General features: G+C 42.1%; 1 protein-coding gene across 1 annotated transcript in view; it reads left to right on the forward strand.

Moving 5' to 3' along the window:
* The window catches only part of TNPO3 (transportin 3), a 68,801-nt gene that overhangs the window by 50,087 nt on the left and 4,109 nt on the right, over nt 1-14,605 (forward strand). The window contains exons 20-22 of the mRNA XM_078596835.1: nt 6,275-6,442; nt 8,313-8,425; nt 9,910-9,993. Coding sequence (XP_078452961.1) covers nt 6,275-6,442; nt 8,313-8,425; nt 9,910-9,970 — 342 coding nt within the window. The 3' untranslated portion in view covers nt 9,971-9,993. The remainder of the gene's footprint in view (nt 1-6,274; nt 6,443-8,312; nt 8,426-9,909; nt 9,994-14,605) is intronic.

Here is a 14,605-nt window from a genome sequence, read left to right on the forward strand (position 1 = left end):
AAATCACTATATTCTTCACACATTCTGTTATGATTTGCACATAAATGAGCCTCTACAATAGGCAAAGTGTCAGATTTGTGTAAATATTTTTTCCCCTTATCTTTTGTAAAATCTCTTGGGCATTTTAGTAGTCTCTGCCTAGATGGTCTGAGCATCAGTATGTATATTACTGTAGCCTAGTTTGTGTGACGGTATTTGCACATGTGCTTGCTTCGGGTTGCATATACAGTATAAATTCAGCCCCCCTTTTTTAAATAAATATACAGTATAAAGTAAGGAAGCACATTCTCATTTATAGTCTGGTCATGCTCGTGTAATATAAGGTAATGAGTTAAACTGTGTTATGTGTATGCACTGCAATGGCTTCATAATACGCAATACAGCATGCCACATGGCAACCAACCTGTTAAATACACAGAAAGGGCATTGCAGGTCACTGGCAGCAATACCATCACGTCAGAATAAGTTGGTGTGAACAAGGCTTTTCAAACCCATTGGAGCGTTCAAGGCTGGGACTAAAGGACCACAGTTGTCGGTGCTATGTTTGTTTGTAACATCAAATCGGTGTTGTCTTATATGCACGGGGCTTTCATTTATTTTGGTTCTCATGTCTGTATTCTATCAAGTGGGGGTAGCGAAACACAACATGAGAGCATTGATAAAAACAATCTCCCCGTTGGTCACCATTAAACGTCTTTGATAATTCACCTTCAGCCAGCTGCAGGGAGTAAAGATAAAACAGACTAAGATTAGACCTCATGGAAAATATTCAAAAGACACGCTGTAGGCAGCCCGTCCTGATTACAGTGCATCAGCGCAGATAAGGGAAGCGGTATTTACTGTCCCATTAAACAATTGCTATTCACACGGAGCGAGATAGGGGATAGGCAAGATGAAGCCATGCTGCTTGCCGCTGCCACAGAACGGTGTGTGTTGAGCACTATCGTTTCACTCACTCGCCGATACTTCGCACCCTCGGAGTACGAGGGCACCAACCCAGCGATCGGAGTTTGTCTGGTCACCCGGGGGAAAATTCCCGATGCGTTCGATTTCCTGTTAATTGGGCAGCCCCATGTGCTTTTCTGAAAAGAAGTATGTTTGGTTTTTCGCAGCTTGGCTTGCCCCCAGGTCGTGTTGAAATGGCACTTTGCTTGAGCGCACTGTGGTGATTTGCGGTTCGTTCATATACGCAGACCTCGCCTGGGTTATTGCTGTAACTGCATTAGTGCCGGGTGAAAGTTTAACTCCTCAGCTCGGAAGTGTGGGATACGAATCTTCTCGGGTTGTTTAGGTGTTGTGTGTTTGAGTGCTCACGTGAAATACTTCTCAGAGCTCGAAAAAGAATTGTAAATTCCCTGCATGTAAGAATGGTGGGAATCCTTCTATGTATGGAGAGACATTTCTACGAATGATATGAAGACTGCATATAAATATGCGCCAGAATAATATTTATGCAGTTTATTGGGAGAAGCAGAAAAACGCATATATAATAAAATAAAGTAAACTTGCACTATTAACTGTACCCCACTAAAATATTAGGGAGAAAATAGAGACGTTTTTTTTATTGCAAGGCCTCTACAAATCTCCCACCAACCTCATTATACGCTTATGATATATGGAGCCATAATTTTCTCAGTGTTCAGTCACCTGTTCAGAGCAGAGTTAAGGAATCATTAAAATTCAGAGGAGTACTTGTAAATAGCCTGTATAATAAAAATGCGTGCTCTTGGCTCGTGGTGTATTGAGTCACTCCCTTGCCTTTCACTGAATTGTTGTGATTCGATTTTTTTTACCTTTTAATGGTCTCTTGTGGATGGATGGGGGTGACGGGAACTTATCTACATCCAGGGTGTACAAATATAAAACCATCAATTTGTATGAGAATCAATATTAAACAATTCATGCATCTGTACACCCATGCTGTTAACACACCTTTGACACTTTGGCGACGCAAAAAAATAATACTTTCACTGCAACACTTTTTTTCCTTCCTTGGTATTCAGATGCTAAGTAGTTTTTTTGTGAACTCTGCTTGGAAGTGATACATTTTGCACTAATGGGTGGTATGTTCTGCAATGATAAGCTCCCCAGTACTGGCACATCTTACAGTATCATTAATATTATTATTTATCTACATATATATAAAAGGGAAATTTGTGAATGTGTGTCTGTTAAAAATGTTTAGCGTACTTCCCAACATGCAACAAACTTGGAATTTGCCATGTGGGTACTTTCCAGACTGTGTACACCATGCAAAAAATATGAAAATAGACTTTTGTATTTTTTTGAATTGAATGTGCTTTTCTATTGAATGCCACAGCGGTTGGCAGTGAGGTTAAATAAAAATTCCCTGTTCTACCACTGCCAATAATTATGTTCATTAAAGCTTGCATCTCTCTCACTTGTAGTGTGCATTAATTCTTGCTGTGCACATTATTGAATTTGTATTTTTTAAAATAAATATACATATATAAAACTTTTATTCATCACGGTATAGCAATCAGAAATTTTGGTAAATTGGGCATCTGGTGATAGAATGGAAGCATGCTTCTCGCAAAAGTGTTTGTAATCATGTATTAAAAACAAAAATAGAAAATATTGTTACATGGGTAGTTATGGGATCATTGCTGTTCACGCATTTATCACTGCACAAACCCTTAATTCTGATGTAAAATGCAATTTAGTGTAGCTATATAAATGTATTTTATTAGAAATTTCTGTGTGTCTTCAGCTCCTTGCCCAGTCTGTGTTAAAGTGATTTCATTTGCAGGGCAGAATTACTGTCATTGCGCGCCAATTTGACCCGAAGCTTGTTTTATCTGGCCACCGCTGCCGCCACCCGCCTGCGATAGCAATTTGCAACATCGCAGCGTAATTGTACCCGCTTGTGTAGCCCCTTTGTTAGCAGTTCCCATATCCCAGAGGAGAGGGCAGGAGTTAACGTGTCATCTGGTTAGAACAATCACTTTGTTATTCTGAGTTGTGTTGCCTTGAAAGTGAGCAGGCGTGCCAACAGTGGCTTGACAGGCTTGAGAATCTGTATCAGAATCTTTATTTAGACTGCAAGAGGAGGAATCCAATGAGCTTTAGAGCTTTTTTTCACCGATGTCGGGTATGGGCGGGTCAGCAAGTCACAAACACCAAACAATACAAAATACCGATAGGAGTGCAAAATAGATACAAAGGTGAGGAAGTAACTAAAAAGTTATTATAAAAACCCGAATGGCAACACAAGAACTAAACAGTCCCAGACCGCACCAAGATATCACACAGTCCCTCAATAAAATGGCACATGAACATTGTTGTTGTCGAAATAGTCTGAAAGGCCCAGTTGCTCTGGTTTTGATCATTACCGCCTGCAAGCTGAGAATATAAAAACGTGACATTGTTTCTATTTGACAGCAGATGGCATGTGGGGGCAGATGAGTGATACACGCCACACACGTCGAACCACGATGGCAACAATAATGCACGCCTCTGTTGTGTTTATTAACGAATTCAAGAAGCGCCGTTTGATACGTGTATGCCAATAGGCCACTTTAACACTGATCAATAAGATATCTAAATCAGGAGAACAGTGCATCAGAATTTTAATCAGTGTTTCTCAGTGTTTAATGACAGAGTAGGAAATAACCTGAAAGTGAGAGCGTTTGAAAACAAATTAATTAATAGACATTAACTACTAGTTATTACCAAGTGGAGACCCTTGGCCATAATGAATAGCTTTTGGAAGAAATAAATCATCAGACGGTTTACAAGATCTTTCCACCTTTGCCCTTACACCCTCAAAAAAAGTTCAGGCCTTGTCATCTTTGATTAAATGTAATGACATGAACAATACATCTTTTTGTTACATCACGACAAAAGAACTATGAAAAATGAAACTCCCAGCCGCTGTAATTGACAAAATTAGCAAGTGTGTTGGGCCCCGGTGCCTTCTGATCTAGGCCAGGTCGGCCAAACGGTCGTCTCGTTGTGTTTTTTTAAATTACAACCCTTCCTTGAGGTGAACGTGAATTTTGGAACTCCCCTTTCAGAGTAATTACATGGTTTGATGGACACCCCCCCCCCCCTTTTGCTGTCTGGCCCCGAATGTATGTTGAACTTCTTTTGCGCTGTACACAGCCAACCGTGCTAATCGCGAGCAGAGAAGGCTGAGGCCACTGTCTTGCTTGTCACCTGGCGCATGCTCTGCTTGAGGAACACAGCAGTAACCTGAAGCACCGTAAGCAGTAAAAACCCACTTCTTATCCTTTCCCTCGCCCTCAAAAGCCCAAGCGTGAGATTGCGTCTATCCTCTTAATAATGTATGAAGGTCCCGACGTGAGATGGGGACTGGAGGTGGCTCAGCGTGGAGTGGCTCCATGCCCTTTCGCAGTCGCTGGCACCCGGTGTATTTTTAGGTGTTGATGTACGCACACGTGGCCAAATTTGTGTTTATTCACACCCAGCGAAGAAGGGGCTGGAGGCAGCTTAGAGATAACACATTTGAAGGCCACGCATGCTAAATTTTAACTACAGCTAGAAAGTGCAGATATTGCATTGCTTGAAACGTGGCTTGGGTTTTAGTGCAAGTTTTTTTTTACGAATGAAATGGGTAGTCTAAAAAGGTTACACCACCCTAATAATGAACTTATCTGGCATTCCGTCTTCATTAAATAATTATAAGTCAATGATTTTAGGATGTGATTTATTTATGCTTCATGTAGTAATGTATTTTATTAATCTAAGAAAGCCTCACTGTCAAGACTCGTTAATAGGGTCTAGTTCCATCTGAAAGGGTGTTTTTGCCTTGAGACTTGTTTTATTCATTAATGTCATCAACCAACCCTTGCCTCCAAAGTACTGAATTACATGGGAGGGCCAGTGTGTCGGCTATAAAGTGAACGGGCATCTGCATCTGTTTATAATACCATTGCCACTACAAATTAATCTCATTTGCACCAGTGTGTTGTGTAAATTGGTTTATTTTGACGATGTGAACAATTCTGGCAGAAATGGTCATGATGTTCACTATCATCTCCCTATTGTTTTGACTGGGAAATCCTAGCTCCACAAAAGGTCAATATAATTCATGATGAAAGAACATTCTGAGAATTATTAGCAGCAAGTCAGCTTTTCTGCAAATGTTGTGTGCATTACAGTACACTGTGACCTTCTGTTGTGACATTGACATGGGATGTCTGAAGTGACCAGATAGGCAGAGGCTGGTTTCTGCCAACCAGAAAAACACAGGCAGGCAAGTCCACTATAAGGTCAACACTAATATAAAACATTCCTTATCAAAGTTACAGACATCTTCTTGGTTCTTTCGGTAAAGTCACGTAGAATGGAAACAATAAAAATAATAAAATAAAACAATAAAATAATTCTCACGACGCTGTCTCACCGACAGACCTGGTCTTCGCCTGATGACGGCTGCTTGCGTTGTGGCCGAAACGTCGTGATAATTATTTTATTATGTTTTATTTTATTATTTTTATTGTTTCCATTCTACGTGACTTTACCGAAAGAACCAAGAAGATGAATCCCTGCAGTCACGAAAGCTTTAAATCGAAAGTTACAGACATCTTTGATGTGCTTTCAGTGTGCACAGCAATGGTACTGTATATGTGCACATTGTGTTGGAATGACTAAATTATATTTAGCCATCCTGGTGCCGTTTTTTTAGGCATTCTCACAGATAATGTCATTGGACAGGGTGTGTGCGAGGACCAAAATAGTGTTTTTCATTGCATGGACATTGTTGTTATGTGTTTGTGTGTGAATCCTTATATAATGCATTGTATGTTCGTCGTTAGAAGTGTTGCACTTATAACGATTAACATTAGTGGTGGATTTCTTGGCTGTACCTTATATCAACTCGGCCTTTAAATGAGAACCTGGTGCACTGTAAACATCAGCACAGGGGAGACAATGGTGGGTGGGCATGGTGTTAACCGCAAACTCGCCCTCACTCATAACACTTGCCCTTTCAGATCATTGATAGTTGACCGTATACATGTTTGCTCGCATCTGTGGCCTTCATGTTTGTGTGTGGGACCCTATCTTTCGAGCACATCGCGCGGCGTGCGCGTGAATGCACGCGCCACTTGAAAGGCACGCAGTGCTCACTCGGGCCAAGCGAGCACAACGCCGTTGCTTTGCGTTCCGCCTCGTTAGGCGACACCTTGAAGAATTGGTTCGGCATAGCCGAGCAGCGCGTGGCCGCGGCCCGTCCATCGCGCGGGTTTTACTTATCGGTGCGCCGTGGCCGCCGTGTTGTTGCGTGCAGCACAAGGAGGACTTCGAGGCGCGCCGCGAGCTGGTGCACGGAATTCTGCAGCAGCATGGACAGGTGTTGGTGGATCGCCTGCTGCAGGCCGCCTGCTTCTACCTCCCCCCGTCGACACTCTCCGACCTCTCTGAGGTGCTCTGGGAGCTGGAGCTCTTCGACCGAGCGGTACGTAAGTGTGGCACCCTGCCCTGGCTTAGGACGTTGCCGTCACGGTACAGTCATCGTAGTTTTATTATCGTCGGTGTTAGTATAGTCGACGGAAGCCTGTGGAAATTTAGTCATATCTTAAATTGTGAATTTCATGTAGTCATTTTCTTAGTGTAATTTACTAAAGCAGTCGAACGTTGCCCACTCTTCATTTATAAATATTGCTATGAGTCAATCAGTGAACTTTGTCATTTTTATAGAAATATATCGTCAATTACTATATTCGGTCTTCCGTAGACAACTGCGGTCAAAAATATGATCTTGGTTTGAGGCTTCTTTGAGTCTAATTAATTTTGTCTCTCCATAGTCACTCGTGCTGCGGACTTTGGTGGATAGACGTAGGCATTGTCACATGAGGTTTTTGCCCATTCATTGTTTAAAATAAAGAAATGCATTGTTGACAAAAATATGCATTTCCAAATTTAAGTTCACAGAATTAACACTGGTCGGTCATCCCTTTCTTTGCCTTGCTTTGACGAACCCTATCCTGGCTATCCTGCTCCACGTTTTGGTCTATCAGAGTCATTCTGATTGTGCCCTATATGCCCCTGTCTCGGAAACTGCGCAGTATTCATTCAAAGATGCAGCTCCCCGCAGTGCTTCAATCAATTGATTGTCACGATTCGATATAGGAATGTATTTTTTTGGTTTGTACAATAAACGTTTGATTTATTAGCCTATACGCAACAATTGCATATCCACCCACCCGCTCTTTACCACAAGAGCCTTTGGACGAGCTTCATTGGCACAATGCCACAAATTTAAGGGCCCACGCTGTTGAGCTTGAATGCTCCGATAATATATTCAGCATTGCTTCTAAGTCTGTCTGCCTCTGCTCTGTTGCATTTACGGTAGTTAAGTCTGGTTACACAACTGAATGTCATGTTTGTGGAAATTAGAAGTGATGGGCAATAACAACAGTTGGCATAAACATTGCTTTAAAGAATGTTATTGCATCTCATAAGAAAATGCATGAGGCTGCATAGAAAAACACATTTTCATTGTTTCATTTAAGTTAATTGTAATCGTAATTTTTATCTCAGTATTTATGAATTTCCCAAATAAATACCTTATTTTGCATGATGTGCTCTACATTAACCAATGGTCACTGTATAAACATACGATTTACGTCAAGCGCGTCTTCCCCAGCTTTGTTTAGCACATAGTTGCTCCCAAGTATTTATAGATCAAAGTGGACTGCATGGCTTTATGCCATTGTCGTGTAGATGCTGAAAAATTGTGTACAGAACGTCACACATACGACAACAACTCTCAAACTGTTACTTTCTACGGATGTTAACTAATCTGATGTTTTCAACATATTCGCCTATAAGTCAGTACCTGGCGAGTCGAATGTGCCATGTGTTTTTTTTAGCGCCGTACACCGGACACAGCACCTGTCAATGTGCAGGGGTTTCTTTGTCATTCTTCTCCGAGGTGTCACCTTCTGGGCTTAACTGCTCGAAGACAATTCGGCTATAGATGCTTTCGTTTTTTTTGTATGAGAACGAATGGTGACCTCCATACAAATGAGTGCGGTCTAAAACCGTCTAATGTGATGGTAGCGAATTATCAGCGATGCTCCGTTGTCACAACAGGTAGAGTGGGGCAGTGTGTTTTTTACTCTCTGTACTTGAAGCCACTGTGGATATTCAGTTCTTTCACCAAATGTTCCTCGAGGCACGTTAACACTCGCACTCACGGTTGGCAGGCAACACACTGCTGGCGTACCTAGTGCAGGAACACGAGGGATGACAACAACAAAAAAACTGTCGCTGTCTCTGCTATACAGCAATCACCAAAGCCACTTTGGAATGTTGTTGACCAGACCTTCTGCCGGTGGCTGGAGCATTCCCTCAAGGGTCTTCCCAAGGAGTCGACGGGAGGAGCCGTCACTGCCACCCACAAACAGCTGACAGACTTCCACAAACAGGTCACAAGGTGAGCCGACCTTAGCTCCATGTCTTTTTTATCCTGCCTGATTGTTCATTTAGCGCCTCATTTAGCTCTCACTCAAACGTGAGTGATGGCTCGCCTGCCTTGTCTGTAGACTGCGTGTGTTTGTGTGTGCTTGTGTGTTTTTGGTTCTTATGGTGTTTAACACTTGACCACAAATTGGATGGCCCACATGCCTGCAATTGATGGAGTCTTTGCGCACTGCTCACGTGCACGCAATACTGTAATTCTTCCCACGTTAATACCATAATATATAATCTGTAGTAATTTGTCACTCTTAGGCCGATTTAATCTGTTGATTTTTTTTATTGCAGGATTAAAACATAACGGCTTATCAAAATATTCTTTGGAACGATAATTCGTTTAATACACGGCTTGCATTAAAAATAAACATTCCAGAATTATGCAAGCATTCCATTGCAGGTGCTGCTGCCAACCATTGTACAGTACTCGGCGCAGACTTCTGCGTGCCTTTTATGTTGCATTCAGCGCTGAATCCAGGGATAATGGAGACAACTTTTGACTTGTATATGATTTCAGTGTTTTTGTGAATAGCTGCATGGTCTAGGCAAATTGAAAATTGTGCCTCTGGATCTTTTGGCCCAGAGCGTGAGGTTGGGCCCCGATGTGAGTGCCCTTTATACATTGGGTCTCTGTGTCAGAGTCGAGCTCTACATAGCTACCGTCTGCATCTCCCTTTACTTAATTACCTATGCGTCAAAGGCTCGGGGTTATTACAGTGTCACGCAAGCGGAGACGGGATGTGCCTGGACACACGTAAAGAGTTGTAACCCGCACCGCAGAGCTCGCTGATGGTATTATATGCAGCAAATATTTTTTGTGCTGTGTAAATGGCTGTTAGATAGCTAATTCATTTGGACCTGGTGTAATTTAAACATGCTGTCTCTGAGATGATGGCCAGACCCTTTCTCACACACCCAGACCACACTTGGAAAAATGAGGTTTGCTCAGTGGAAACAAAGTGCTTTTGGTAGGTGAGTTTTGGGATGACCCCTGAGTGTAACCAAAACAATTGCTCTGCCCTATTACCATTCTCTTTTCCTCTCCAGCCTTTTGTGTATGGTGTTTATATTATATTATATGGGTTCGAAACTGTTCAACTTTTTACTGGCGTTAGTCATTGTGGTCTGCAACTGTCCACTAAATTAGGCAAAGGTATTCTCGTCACAGAGGGTATCTGACCAAATATGATAAAGCCAATAAGACACTATAATATAGTCTTGTCTTTTTCAATGGGTGTAAATTTGTGGAAACCCAGGTGCTTTCTGTTCATAATCGTTATCGTGTGAATACTTCCTCGTGTGCTGGGCCTTTCAATGGAACATACTGAAGTCCGATTACTGGTTACTATTTTTTGCCGCACTCCTCATCCGAGTGGTTAGCGAATGCAGCTGAAGAACGGTGTGCTCATAATGATGCCTGTGTGTGTGCGCGTGTCTGGCTTGCAGTGCAGAGGATTGTAATACAGTGACCTGGGCTCTGCGAGAGTTCACCAAGCTGTACAGATAGCCACACAGTGGACGTACTGATGGGTGAGTGCCCCAAGTTACAGGCGCCGTTGTTGACCTCATTGTTTTTTCTGCCTCCCCGCCCTGAAGCCACTTCGTGCCTGAACCTGTAATGGGTGCCCAATGAGGCATCTTGTCACATTACGTTGAGTTTTGAAACTGTCATGATATGTGTTTGTGTGGGGAGCGGTAGTGTAGCAGTTGGCACGCACTGCGCTACGAACCTGGTCACTCGAGTTAGATGCCTGCTCGCGACCAATATGGGTGATGAATATTTGAACCGGTCTTGGGCCTTCCATTTATTGACTCGGGCTTAAATGAATGCTGTACCTAGTGCAGTGTGTAAATATCAGCATTGGCAAGACAGCAAAGGTGGTTGGATGTGGTGCTGGCTATACCACTCCCTCATCTGTTGTACTGGACATCATAGGTGTTCGTGAACAGCACTTTCCCCAACAGTCTGCTTAAAGGCTATTTGGGGGATCTTTATCTTTGTGTGTGTACACATATATTGGTAGGGTAAGGACAATTCGCTACGAGCGCAGCAACCTGCATACAATTCCCAACTAAAGCAAACATCATTGGTGAATATAACCACTCCTGGACCTCCTCTGGGTCAACTTGGCCTTAAACAAGTACATGGTACAGTGTGTAAAAATGAGCACTGGGGTGAGAAAAGTTAGCAGCAGCTTTCACAGCCGATTTCTATTAACACTTGGCTGAAAGCCTATGCAGGCTACATGGGGGATCTTTGTATTTCTGTAAATGTCACACATTCTTGTTAATTTAAAATAAACGTGTACCATTATGTTCTTGGTCATAACATGAGGAATTCTAGCTGACTGTTTACATGGAGTCATTTGAAATTAAATACATTGTAATGCACTGCACAGCTATTGTAATAAGTTTTTGTTCGCTGTAAGCTGCACCCATTTTTTTTTAGAATAAGTTTCTGGTTGGTTCAGCATTCAGCTTCTGTACAAGCTGCAGATATTTGTTCAACTTTGTTGAATTTGTGCAGACCATGCAATGTAAGTAGTCTGGATTTGAAGCTTTCGTGACTGCAGGAATCCATCCTCTTTGGTTGAGTTCAACACATCTCACCTGATGACGGCGGTTGCTTGTGTTGCGATCGAAACGTAGTGATCTATTATTTTCTACCTACGTGACTTTACCTAATGTAAGTAGTGTTTGAATAGCTCCAGCCGCTGACTGTTTACGCGCATTTTTACCAGTGATTTGACTTGGTGATTATTTCGCACAGATGCTGTAGATTTTTTCTGATTTTTCCTACTTGTCTTGTGGTTTTTGAATTTGCCCGATAGGAAGCAAAACCATGCAGATGTTTGATGACTTTCTGGTGTAGCTTGAGCGGATGACGCATGTGCACGAAACGATTACATTTCCTTTTCTTTTCTACTCTTCTCTCCATCTGTTTCATTTCCCAGTACTGTCTTGCTGCTGTGTTGGCCATTGTCACTGAATCATTGTATGATTTATTGACTTCTTTCCAACAGTAGCCTAAAACGACATTCACAAACTGGGCCGAGCGCAATCTTTAACTCTCCAAAAAATATGCCCTTTTCTTGAATGTCCATGTTTTATGTTAACGCTGATTGTCCACGTTGAAAAGGGTGGAATAACTCTTTACAGATGATCGTTATCAGAGCTTTGTAGTAAATACTTGTTTTTCCTGGCCAAGTTTTCTGCTTCAGCTAGCGGCAGATGCTCAAGAAATTCTTGCAAAGGCTCTTGTTAAAACTGATGAGTCTTGATTTGCATCTTGGAAATGGGCTTTTGCAGCATACAAAAAAAGAATAAATTTGAAGCAGACAATTTCGAGCTTTATGAAGATAAAACAACTTTATTTACATTTCTCCATAACAAAATTTTGCCTAAATTTCTAAATATTCCATGACATTTGTTTAAATTACAGTTTAACAGCACGAACATCCAGAAAATAGTCAGTACAGGCGGAAACAACACAGACAACAATATAGGGCAGCTAAAATTTATACCACATGACATTGCAGGTCTGGAATAAACAAAACAAAATATTTTCTTAGATTGCACTCCCTTTGTAGGCTACAGTACACGAAAGCACGCGTGTGCTTTCTTGTATTTAGCCTCACTCTGGCTTGCCGCTGGTATCCGCTTGTTTGACTCAAAAGCCCCTTTCACGTGCATTCAGGGTCGTCCGACGGAAAACAAATTGCGAGCCGTTATGGTTGGGAGGCCAAGATACAGGAGCACCTTTCTGAATGAGTCCTCAATCTTCCTGCCAAGTGCATAATGCCTGAATTAACTCTGTTCATTAAATATGCATTAACTTTGTAAACTGGGATTTAGCGAATGCTGCATTTTTCTGTTGTGTTTATTTACTGTACTGTAACCCCCCTGGGGTTCGTGGCATGCTAACAGATGTGCATCTGATTGCAAACAGTTATTTTTTTATTGTGATTTTATTTTACCATTTGAACTATTTTGTACGAGATTTGCATTCTAGTCGTGGTAAAAATAAAATGTATTGTCTAACTTTCAATGTTTATAATTTGTTATAATTTATTCCGAGTTGCCAGGGATTTTTGGGCAGATTAGCTTGGTTGGCTGTCGATAAAACCGAAAAACGACATTTGAGGAATGCAAAATATTCATGTGTGCCTGCATATTTCTCTTTGTATGCGATTGTTAGTCACCGATTATTACAACATGCATTTCTTATTAATTGGCCGGTCTGGTCTTTACCTTTTTAAACCTGCAGCCGAGTACCATCGATCCACAGATTAATGATGACTACCTGACCCATACTTCTGGAAACGTGAATTAAGCAATGCATCACTGCCTGTGATGTGGTAATGAAATTCAATTAGGCTCTTGCTGATTATCTGCTACGCTTGCTTTCAAAAACACACTGACCTTTACGAAAAGTTCATCTGAAGAACATCAACTTATTGGGCCCCTGCTTGGCGGTTAAGGAATGGGCCCACCGGGTATACGAGCACGCAGGGCAGGCAAGAATGTGCCACAACAGGAATGGGGCCCCCCCTGTGAGTGGCACTCGCAAAGTCTTAAGCAGCAGCAGCAGCTCGCGTGGAGTGCTGCAGGCGAGTGGCTCGGAACGGAGCGAGTGGTGCTGCTCGTGCTGGGGTAAACGAGAAAACTCGCTGCTCCCCCGGAGAGACCAGTCGACTTAAACTGCTTGTCTTGCAACAGCCAGACGGGTCGGTTGTCCCCTCCGCACAGTCTCCAGATGGGGCTCTTGTCATCATCTCCCCTAGCACGTTTGGTTGTATAGATTTAGGGGAAGCCACTGGAGCCATGCAATAAATGGCCGCTGAGTGAGAGGGAACTCTATGGTGGTGGCTCTATGGATAGACTGGGCCTCTTACATCGGAATGTGGAATTTCCACCACTTCCTCATGGCCCCTGCCCAAGATGAGGAATCCATGTACATTTGAGCGTGGAGATACTTTAGGCTGGCCATCGAACAAAGATACTCACTGCATCACGTGGTTTCAGATGCGCTTCTCCAGCCGTCTGGAACGCTCTTCCGATATTTAGAAGTCACTGGAGCAATGCACTTTTAAATCTAGATTTAAAACGAATTTCTTTAGAACTTGCTTTTTGTGTTTAGTTTGTCCTTCCCCGCACCTCCAATGAGCACAGTTGGCTATTTCGGTGTGAAAGAAGTAATATATACATACATCTGCACGGGAACGCACGCGCAAGTGCATGACGCTGTGTTCGCACGCACGTTTGTGCATTAAATTGCCAGGCTTGGCCTGAGCAACGTGCATTCTCACTGAACGTTGCTTTCATATCCATGTGGTGGAGTTTCATTGCACGGGCTAGAGTGTAAATAAACTCGGCTTATTTGTGCGTTAACCACACCTATTTACATAGCACAGTGAAACACGTATTCCTACCACGTTTGAGCCAGTTTTTTAATGTTTATTTTCATGTTGGTTTATTTTACCTCGGACTAATTTGACCACACAGTGCATGCTGCCTGAAATTGAGTTAATGGTGGAATACACAACATTACCGTTGTAGATGTTTTCAATTCAATTACATTTGTCGTGTTCATTTTTTCTTCAAAAGTTAAGCAGTGCAACGATATTTTGTTGTCATGGTGCATTGCTCGTCTCGTTTTATTGTCTGCGTTTAGTAATTGGTTTGAAATGTCAGGGCCATTTTAAATTTGTCGAAAAGCATTGGCTGTAGAAATACAGCAGGCAAGTTTAATTCATATCCATAATTGTTCCTTGATGAGCTTGACTTGGAAAATGCTTAGAAGTACAGACTAAAATAATTGCTAAAGATTCTTGCATGATAGCATGCAGTGACATTTCCAAATGATTCAAGATCCCCTGAATGTATTTTCTGCCAGACGAAAGTATGTTCCACGTTGCATTTTGCAGTCTTGTGCCACTATTTTTGTTGTAAATGGCATCCTTGATGTTGGGCTCATCCTTAATATTGCTTCAGATCCTTCAGGGCTGTTTGAATGTCTGGAGGTACGAGCTTTTATTTTTTTGTGAATAGGTTTTGGCTTCAAAGCTTAATTTATGAAACAAAAATAAATTCGGGTATTAATTAGGCACTGGTGAAATCTAAGCCAACTACTTTTGCGTTA

Source organism: Lampetra planeri, chromosome 8 (genome assembly GCF_965212315.1).
Source record: "Lampetra planeri chromosome 8, kcLamPlan1.2.h2, whole genome shotgun sequence".
In the NCBI taxonomy this organism is placed as follows: domain Eukaryota; kingdom Metazoa; phylum Chordata; class Hyperoartia; order Petromyzontiformes; family Petromyzontidae; genus Lampetra; species Lampetra planeri.